Source organism: Somniosus microcephalus, unplaced genomic scaffold (genome assembly GCF_052327205.1).
Source record: "Somniosus microcephalus isolate GS21.2 unplaced genomic scaffold, FLI_Smic_1.0 scaffold4, whole genome shotgun sequence".
In the NCBI taxonomy this organism is placed as follows: Eukaryota; Metazoa; Chordata; class Chondrichthyes; order Squaliformes; family Somniosidae; genus Somniosus; species Somniosus microcephalus.
Window position 1 is genome coordinate 3,259,951 of NW_028225191.1, and position 10,576 is coordinate 3,270,526.

The following is a 10,576-nucleotide window of genomic DNA, read 5'->3' on the forward strand; positions in this document are numbered from 1 at the left end:
AATTAAACACTCCCAGGGCAGGTACAGCACAGGTTAGATACAGAGTAAAGCTCCCTCTACACTGTCCCATCAAACACTCCCAGGGCAGGTACACCACGGGTTAGACACAGAGCATAGCTCCCTCTACACTGTCCCATCAAACACTCCCAGGGCAGGTACAGCACCGGTTAGATACAGACTATGTGGTGAAAAATAAATTCACTCGAGTCTGTCTTAAAGTAAAAGTACACAGTTTATTAACAGAACGTTCTGGGAGAAGGTCACTGACCCTGCGGTCTAGTGACACCCTTCTCGTTCTCTGTTGGTTGGTACAGCTTTTTATTCTATTTTCATCCAATCACATTGTATTACAATAATCACCTGATCACATTGTATTAAAATAATCACCTGATCACATATGGCTTATTTATTCTTTTCAGTATTAGTAAAGGTTAGTTACATCTTACTATGCCTTTGGTCACAGGTCAAATTCCCATGACCCCTATATTCTGCTGTGTCTACAATTTTTAGCTAAAGCAGCAGATTTCTTATCAAAGTTTCTCAAAACACGCATATTCTGTCTTGTCCTACGGTTCGTCTTATCTTTGTTTTGCGAAGCTTTCCTACACACTGTCCATTGTTTAGTTTCACTTTATTCATGTAAGAAAGTAGTTATGTAACTTGCTTGCGCTACTCTGTCTACGTCATTCAGATAATTGTGAAACTTTTTATCGCCACCTGGTTTCTTTTAGCTTTTGTTCACTTTCACATGACCCCACTCCTTTGTTCTGATTTTAATTTTGCTGGCATCACTTAATTAGTGGTCACCTCGGCTGTCTGAATTCTGAGAGGGTTCATTTTAACCCCTTCAGTCCCTCCTGTTGGTCCCGCACCAAATTTAGATTTTGGCTAGGGATACCAACTTTTTTCCACTTTTACCATCCCCGGGATTACTCCTATACTGATGGCTTAAACTTAGTACCTAAGTTCATCTTTCCCCTCTGTCTATCTTATTGTGCTGGGCGTGGAAGTCTGTGCAAATGACCGAAGAACTTTACATGTATGTTCCTATCTCTATCAGTTCATTATCCCGCATTAACTGTTCAGTTTCTGGCTGAATATCAATTATATCAACTATAGCAACCGGCACTATTCGGGACACAGCTGCTCTACAACATGCATTCTAAACCGTCATCATGACACAAAATAATACTACAACTATAATAACAATTATACGTCCATGCGTCAGATATGAACTCCAAGATCCTCCAAATAGCCAACTCCACCAACCTTCCCCTGGGGTTTTGTGGCTCCTTGTTATCTAGCAGGTGCTATCCTCCCTGTTTCCTTGCATTTTACCATTCCCTTATCATTTCTGTTTGTCTTTTGATGCTTGATATTCGACCTTGCTGGCATTTATGCTATCTTTTTCCGCTTGCCTGTTGTCAGTCCCTGGTCTAAGAATTAAAACCCATCTTTGAATCTAACAGCTATTTCTTAAAATTCCCTTTTTTGAGAAGGAAATATCTTTATTGACTTCTCACAATCGGCTCTTGACTAATCTAGCTAGCTCTTATTGCTCTCTCAACTTGGGCATTAGTTAGTAGGGTGTCTTGAAGATTTCTCCCTTCCTTACAGTCCATTCCTTTGAGGAGAAGGAGCGACCTCTGACCCCTTACTCAAATTCAATTCACTGTTCCGGTGTTCCAATTCTGCCCCGCCTGGTGTATCCTCTGTTTCTTCTATCTTTCCTGATGTTACCCCACCTGGGGTCTCCTCTACATTGCTTCAGATCTTCTCTTTCAGTGTGTTCAATTAATTTGTTATTGCTTGTCAGTCATCGGCATGAGTACCCAATTGGCTTATGTATCAAAGTCTTACTACACACGTTACATATATCAAATACACTATCATTACACGTTGGATAACTACCAGAGCATGTGAAATAATACAAACCTAAGGGTGTGCTGATGTATTAAGCCCAATATCCCATCAATGTGAGTCGTCCCCTATGCTGTCAATTTCAATATCTATTCTCCAATTGTCTTGCTCCAAAATATAAAAATGCTTTAGGGAGGAGTTCAGTCACATCATGAGCTCACTGAAACCCACAAACAACAGGGGAATGTTATATCCGAGTATCCGAATTGTGCCACATAATTGTGTAGCTCATACTTAAAAACGTGTTGGTTGATGGGACAGGTCCTGTTAGACCCGTAAAGCATGGTAATTGCAGTAGTAGTGACACAGGAGGCACCACTAAAATCACCTCATACTGGATTCGTACTGGTTTTTCCCACGCTCTGTTACCTACAAAACACAATTATTACAGTCAGTTAAATTCAGTCTTACAATCATATCAAATACATTACAGTTCAACATCTAATCAACAAATCATGGATTTAAAAGATTCTCCAGATCTCTCTTTTGCTCGTATCCATCTTGTGGATAATTATTACTAATCATGATTTCTCCTTAGCCCTCGATTGTACCAATCCAGATTTCATGCAACTCTCCACTTCAACTTCAATCCCTCTAACAGGTACCCGTGTGTTTAACTCTATTCTGATTGTTTCATTAATTAGATAGTTTCTCGATGGAGTATGCTTTAAAAGTTGTCTCGCTCTCCTGAGCCACATTAACCATTTCATGTCTTGCTGTTGTCAAGTAACTGAGCAAGTCTGAGACCCATTCTTCAGTGCAAACTCACCATACATTCCTGGATGGTAATTACCTCATACGTATTGAATCACATTTGCACACTCATATCAGTATCTCAATATCGTACCACACGTGCCATCCAATACAAGCCTTTCTCGGGCTTTCAGGTATCTTATCAAAAGATTGTAGTCGCCTGGAGATCTTTGCTCATCTTCCTCTGCATGGTCCCGATGTCTTGGGTAGTGGCCAGACTATCAAATTCAGTTTTCTTAAAAGTTCATTAAAGGCTGGGACACAAATGTCTCCAAGAGAAAGCTATCAATTTACTATTCTTAACTACACTTTCCTGACTTTCACTAGAAAATTTTGAAAATTCCCATTCAGTAGTGTAATTCTCCTGTTTCAATCTTACACTCTCAATCACTTTCCTTTAATTACCATTCATGAGTCCTGGAAAAACTTTACTGTCCAGTACAATATTTAAGATAGAAAACATAGATCAAACGTTCTCACTTGATCCAAGTTATTAACACATTTTATTATTATTTTTAGAGGCTCTTTTATTTTCCCAAAAGTAACCAAATATATAGTGCCTGAGTCCATTTTGTCATTTCAAAATTATCCCAAAATCCAAATAGCAGTACAGTTGAACTGACTGACAGGTTTTGTCAATGTTCAATTTCATCTCTATCAATTTATCTTCATTTCCAATTTCAGAAACGAGTGATTCTCAGGCTAGGTAGCTTACACAGTGTTTTTAACATTAGAGACAGAAGTGCTGCAATTAGTTTACAAGGTAACTTCCATATAACAAAAGAAAGAAGGGAATCCATTGTGACTCTGCTTAGAGCCCAAGGGGTTAATTTATCAAATCTTAATTTTCCCTCTGCCACTGTGGTGAAATAATAACTTAAAATTAAGAAACTTAAATTTAATAATGTCCAATATCTTTAGATTTCATACTAAAGTTGTTGCTTGGTGAACTTAAACAGCTGTCAGTGGAAGGGTTAACTCCTTTGCAGGTTTTTAAGGTGGAGCAAAACATTATCACATGCACGCAACTGCGTCAATTCACGTAAATCAAAAAAAAAGAACTTTCCTGATCGAAAGACAGTTGTGTTTTCACACTTTAACTAAACACGAACACTGAGGTAATATGGACAGTGAAAAAAGACGGGATTGAGCAAAGTTCACAAGCTAAGTAAGTTTTTGTAAGGAACTCTGCAACTATTGGATGTTCTTGCAGAGCGCAGTTATCTTATTCAATGCGGTCTACACAAATTTACACCAACCAAAATTTCACCGTGGCCACAATGAAAGTCTGGTTTTAATAGGTTAATTAACCTCATAACTCCAATTTAATCCAGATCTTGTAAACATTCAAATTAATTTTCTTCCAAGCACATTGGCAACTGTAACTTTAAGGCAGTAGCTTATCTTTTTTAAAACTATGAACAGACAAACAAAACAAACTGGCACATTCTTGCAGAAAACAGTAAATTACGTCATATTTTCTTATCAAATCAAGCTGCTTTAGAAGATTTCACCACAGCAACCGCAACTCCAAGGTTAAATCTTAGACTGAAACTTAATCTTTTGTTAAACAAACTTTTTGTTGCTCTTCTCGGTTTTTACACACCAGCTTAACTTAAATTATTTCAAAGGTTTTTTTTTCAATTCTTGGGGCACAATCTTATTCGCACATTCTTAAAACTTAATGATGGCAATGGGAATGTCACGACCCCCTCTAAGGACCCTTGTTTATCCTTTAGCTTTGCCAATTTTTTCTCTAATTTTGTTACTTGCTCCTGTAGATCGCCAATCTCCTTATCCTTTCTCTCCATTTTCATTTTAAATTTCCTCGGTCTTGTGAATGACCGTTACTAATTGGTGTACCAATATAACTCCCACTTTCTTTGTCTTACTTCCCTTTTGTGTCTCCCACCATTCTCGTTGGTACACTGGTACCTTAGACGGATCCCATCCATCCTTTTTCATCTTGTCTATCAAACCCTTCCGGTCATCTGCATAGAGCCTGGTAAGGGACCCAGGGGTTCCCCATTCCATCTCTTTCCCCGACGCCATATCCAGTCCTACGTCAGTCTTACCTACTCTGCTGCGTTTCTCTGTGCGGGTTTGCCGTGATCCTGTCTTTATTCGTGGTACGTCTGTGACCTGGGATTTCTCCCCTCCGTCTTACCTCCAGTAACACCCCCGGTGGTCATAAAAGACTTTTTAAGCAGTTAATTAATCACAATTAAGCACACATACATTCATTGGCTTCACGATCCCAGGGTACTTTGGAGTCTCTCAGCCTACTTGATCCTGGCCATCACGTGGGGCCCAATCGCCCTCTTAATTCCAGCTCAGGCTAGGGTCGATGTCCTTGTTGATCCGTCAATCACTCATTCCTTCGCGACCTCTATCGCTACACAGTGTTCCCTTAGTTCATGCGATCCACACTCACACAACTGTGTTCTCTCACCTCTTACAGACTTTCACTTGATTCGTGATGCTACGGTATTGTCCCTCCGCCTTCCCAAATGACTCAATTTCTGGACGGTCAGAATTTGACTTCTTGTCCGGGTTCACTGGTACGGGCAATCTTTCAGTTCCGTAGCATCCTGCCGACTACGCCAATTTGTGGTGAAAAATAAATTCACTGGAGTCTGTCTTAAAGTAAAAGTACACAGTTTATTAACTTGGTTGGTACAGCTTTTTATTCTATTTTCATCCAATCACATTGTATTACAATAATCACCTGATCACATTGTATTACAATAATCACCTGATCACATATGGCTTATTTATTCTTTTCAGTATTAGTAAAGGTTAGTTACAGCTTACTATGCCTTTGGTCACAGGTCAAATTCCCATGACCCCTATATTCTGCTGTGTCTACAATTTTTAGCTAAAGCAGCAAATTTCTTATCAAAGTTTCTCAAAACACACATATTCTGTCTTGTCCCACGGCTGCGTCTTATCTTTGCTTTGCGAAGCTTTCCTACATGCTGTCCATTGTTTAGTTTCACCTTTTTCACATAAGAAAGTAATTATGTAACTTGCTTGCGCTACTCTGTCTACGTCATTCAGATAATTGTGAAACTTTTTATCGCCACCTGGTTTCTTTTAGCTTTTGTTCACTTTCACATGACCCCACTCCTTTGTTCTGATTTAAATTTTGCTGGCATCACTTAATTAGTGGTCACCTCGGCTGTCTGAATTCTGAGAGGGTTCATTTTAACCCCTTCAAGCTCCCTCTACACTGTCCCATGACCCCACTCCTTTGTTCTGATGTGGAAATCAGTAAGAATTGTCAGTGAGGATTAATCAGCAGTTTCTAATTGGAGATGTTAATCAGTGGAACTTTTCAGACAATAAATTGTAGATTTTGTACCAAAGGTCAATTTAGGGTTAAAGTAAAATTCATAATTTTATTGTCAAATAATTTCTTATGAAAGTCCTGAATTAAGGGAACGATCACAGACAACGGTTCTTAAAGGGACACTGCAGCCCCAACAAGTCAATCAGCTATATATCGAGAATATTAACCTCCAGCCTAGTAACAGAAACATAGAAGATAGGAGCAGGAGTAGTCCATTCGGCCCCTCGAGCCTGCTCTGCCATTCGATGAGATCATGGCTGATCATCCAAACTCAGTACCCCATACCTGCCTTCTCCCCATATCCCTTGATACCTTTAGCTCTAAGAAATATATCTAACTCCTTCTTGAATATAATTAAAGACTTGGCCTCAACCGCCTTCTGTGGTAGAGAATTCCACAGGTTCATCACTCTCTGGGTGAAGAAATTCTTCCTCATCTCTGTCCTAAATGGCCTACCCCTTATCCTTAGACTGTGACCCTGGTTCTGGACTCTCCGACCATCGGGAACATTCTACCTGCATCTAGTTTGTCCAGACCAGTCAGAATTTTATAAGTTTCGATGAGATCCCCTCTCATTCTTCTAAACTCCAGCGAGTATAAGCCCAATCGGCCCAATCTCTCCTCATACATCATTCCTGCCATCCCAGGGATCAGCCTTGTGAATCTTCGCTGAACTCCTTCTATGGCAAGAACATCCTTCCTCAGATAAGGCGACCAAAACTGCACACCGTACTCAAGGTGTGGTCTCACCAAGGCCCTGTACAGCTGCAGCAGGACATCCATGCTCCTGTACTCAAACCCTTTCGCTATGAAGGCCAACATACCATTTGCCTTCTTCACCGCCTGCTGCACCTACATGCTTACCTTCAGCGACTGGTGCACAAGGACAGCCAGGTCTCGTTGCACTTCCCCTTCTCCCAATCTATTGCCATTCAGATAATAGTCTGCCTTTCTGTTTTTGACACCAAAGTGGATAACCTCGCATTTAGCCACATTATACTGCATCTGCCCAATCACCCAACCTGTCCAAATCATACTGGAGTTTCTCGGTATCCTCCTCGCAGCACACACGCCCACCCAGCTTTGTGTCGTCTGCAAACTTGGAGATATTACATCTAGTTCCCTTATCTAGATCATTAATGTATATTGTGAATAGCTGGGGTCCAAGGACCGATCCCTGCGGTACCCCACTAGTCACTGCCTGCCACTCGGAAAAAGACCCGTTAATTCCTACTCTCTGCTTTCTGTCCGCCAACCAGTTCTCTATCCAAGTCAATACCTTGCCCCCAATCCCATGTGCCTTAACTTTACACGCTAATCTCTTATGCGGGACCTTATCGAAAGCCTTTTGAAAGTCCAAATACACATCTACTGGTTCTCCCTGATCTATTTTCCCAGTTACATCCTCAAAAAATTCCAGTAGATTAGGCAAACATGATTTACCTTTTGTAAATCCATGTTGACTTTGTCCGATCCTGTCACTGTTTTCCAAGTGCTCAGCTATTACATCCTTTATAATGGACTCTAGCATTTTCCCCACTACCGTTTTCTCTCTACCACCCTTTTTGAATAGTGGGGTAACATTAGCTACCCTCCAATCCATGGGTACTGTTCCAGATTCCATCGAATGTTGGAAGATGATCAGCAATGCATCTACTATTTCTAGGGCCACCTCCTTAAGTACCCTAGGATGTAGATTCTCAGGCCCTGGGGATTTATCGGCCTTCAATGCCGTCAATTTCCCTAACACCATTTCCCTACAAATACTGATTTCTTTCAGTTCCTCCCTCTCATCAGACCCTATGTTCTCCAACATCTCTGGGAGGTTATTTGTGTCCTCCTTTGTGAAGACAGAACCAAAATATGCATTTAATTGGTCTGCCATTTCTTTGTTCCCCATTATAACTTCCCCTGCTTCTGACTGCAAGGGACCTACACTTGATTTCACTCATCTTTTTCTCTTCACATATCTATAAATGCTCTTAGTCAGTTTTTATGTTCCCTGCAAGCTTACTTTTATATTCTATTTCCCCCTTCTTAATTAATCCCTTTGTCCTCCTTTGTTGACTCCTAAACTGCTCCCAATCCTCAGGGTTACTGCTTTTTCTGGCCAATTTATATGCCCTCTCCTTGGATCTTATGCTATCCCTAATTTCCCTTGTTAGCCACGGTTGAGTCATCCTTTTTGATTTATTCTTATCCCAAACTGGGATGAACAACTTCTGTAGTTCATCCATGCGGTCTTTTAATGTTTGCCATTGCCTATCCACCGTGTCACCCCTTTGAGTGACATTCCCCAATCAATCCTACCCAATTCGCGCCTCATACCATCGTAGTTTCCTTTATTTAAATTCAGGACCCTAGTCTCCGAGTCAACTACTTCACTCTCCATCCTAATGAAGAATTCTATCATATTATGATCGCTCTGACCCAAGGGGCCTTGTACAACAAGATTGCTAATTAATCCTCTCTCATTACATAATACCCAGTCTAAGATGGCCTGATCTCTGGTTGGTTCCTCGACATATTGTTCCAGAAAACCATCCCATAAACATTCTAGGAATTCCTCCTCCACAGCATTTTTACTAATTTGGTTAGCCCAATCTATATGTAAATTAAAGTCACCCATGATGACTGCTGTGCCCTTACTGCATGCTTCTCTAATTTCCCTTTTAATGCCATCCACAACCTCCATATTACTGTTTGGAGGTCTATATACCACTCCCACTAACGTTTTCTGCCCCTTGATATTTCTCAGTTCTACCCATACAGATTCTGCATCATCAGAGTTAATATCCTTCCTTTCAATTGTGTTAATCCCCTCTTTAACCAGCAATGCTACCCCACCTCCCTTTCTTTTTTGCCTATCCTTCCTAAATATTGAATACCCTTGGATGTTGAGTTCCCAGCCTTGGCCACCCTGGAGCCATGTTTCTGTAATCCCAATCAAATCATTTTCGTTTACCTCTATTTGCGCAGCTAATTCATCCACCTTGTTCCGAATGCTCCTTGCATTAAGACACAAAGCCTTCAGGCTTGTTTTTTTAACGCGCTCAGACCTATATGAATTATATTATTTACTGTGACCATGTTTGATTTAAACCGTTGAGTTCTTTGCCTTCTAATTTGGTTTTTCTCCTTCCTGTCTTTTGCTTTTTTCCTTGTTTCCCTTTCCTCTGTCTCCCTGCTCAGGTTCCCAATAGTGGATAATAACATCAGCAGAAATAAACCTCAACTGTCAGAATGAACATGGTTCAGTCCTGGATGTGATTAACAGCAGCAAAAACAACAAAATCCAACCCCTGCAGTCACACGTGAACTCGCTGGTGTCTCAGCAGGTGGGATGAGCGAGTGAATCCCTTCCCACACACGGAGCAGGTGAACGGTCTCTCCCCAGTGTGAACTCGCTGGTGTCTCAGCAGGTGGGATGAACAAGTGAATCCGTTCCCACATACAGAGCAGGTGAACGGCCTCTCCCCAGTGTGAACTCGCTGGTGTACAATGAGATGGGATGACTGCCTGAACCTTTTCCCACAGTGAGAGCAACTGAATGGTTTATCATCAGTGTGAACTCGCTGGTGGTGATTCAGTTCCTCAGAGCTTTTAAAGCAGTTCGCACAGTTGGAGCATTTAAAAGATCTCTTGTCAGTGTGAACTCGCTGGTGTCTCAGAAGGTGGGCTGAATTAGTGAATCCCTTCCCACACACGGAGCAGGTGAATGGCCTCTCCCCAGTGTGAACTCGCTGGTGTACAATGAGATTGGATGAACACCTGAACTTCTTCCCACAGTGAGTGCAACTGAATGGTCTCTCGTCAGTATGAACTCGCTGGTGGTACATCAGTTCCTCAGGGCTTTTAAAGCAGTTTGCACAGTTGGAGCATTTAAAAAGTCTCTCGTCAGTGTGAACACGCTGGTGTCTCAGAAGGTGGGATGAATGAGTGAATCCCTTCCCACACACGGAGCAGGTGAACGGCCTCTCCCCGGTGTGAACTCGCTGGTGTTTCAGCAGGGTGGATGAACGAGTGAATCCCTTCCCACACACGGAGCAGGTGAACGGTCTCTCCCCAGTGTGACTGCGTCGATGAGGTTCCAGCTCAGAAGGGTAATTGAATCCCTTCCCACAGTCCTCACATTTCCATGGTTTCTCCATGGTGAGGGTGTCCTTGTGTCTCTCCAGGTTGGACGATCGGTTGAAGCCTCGTCCACACACAGAGCACGTGTACGGTTTCTCCCCGCTGTGAATGGAGCGATGTTTTTTCAGGCTGTGTAACAGGTTAAAGCTCTTTCCACAGTCAGTGCACTGGAACAGTCTCACTCAGGTGTGTGTGTGTCTCGGTGCTTTTCCAGTCACACTGATGTTTGAAATCTTTTCCCACAGACAGAACAGACAAACATTTCTCCTTCCACATTCAAAGGTCAATGATCTTCAGCTCCTGATGAATGGAGTGACTGTCAGATCTTGACGTGATGTTGGTTTGAGATTCCCGTCTGCAAATCCGCCCCTTCTAATACCCTGTAAAAGTTTACAAAAGTCATCACTGTAAGTACAG

At 41.7% G+C, this 10,576-nt stretch overlaps 1 protein-coding gene across 1 annotated transcript; it reads right to left on the minus strand.

Moving 5' to 3' along the window:
- Positions 1–219: 219 nt before the first annotated feature.
- Positions 220–10,331, minus strand: LOC147084062 (uncharacterized). The gene is made up of 2 exons (XM_085979960.1): positions 5,126–10,331; positions 220–2,289 (listed from the first exon to the last, which is right to left on the minus strand). Exon 1 carries the CDS (start codon positions 10,174–10,176, stop codon positions 9,334–9,336), a length of 843 nt encoding a protein of 280 aa, XP_085836086.1. The 5' UTR covers positions 10,177–10,331; the 3' UTR covers positions 220–2,289; positions 5,126–9,333.
- Between the last annotated feature and the right edge of the window lie 245 nt (positions 10,332–10,576).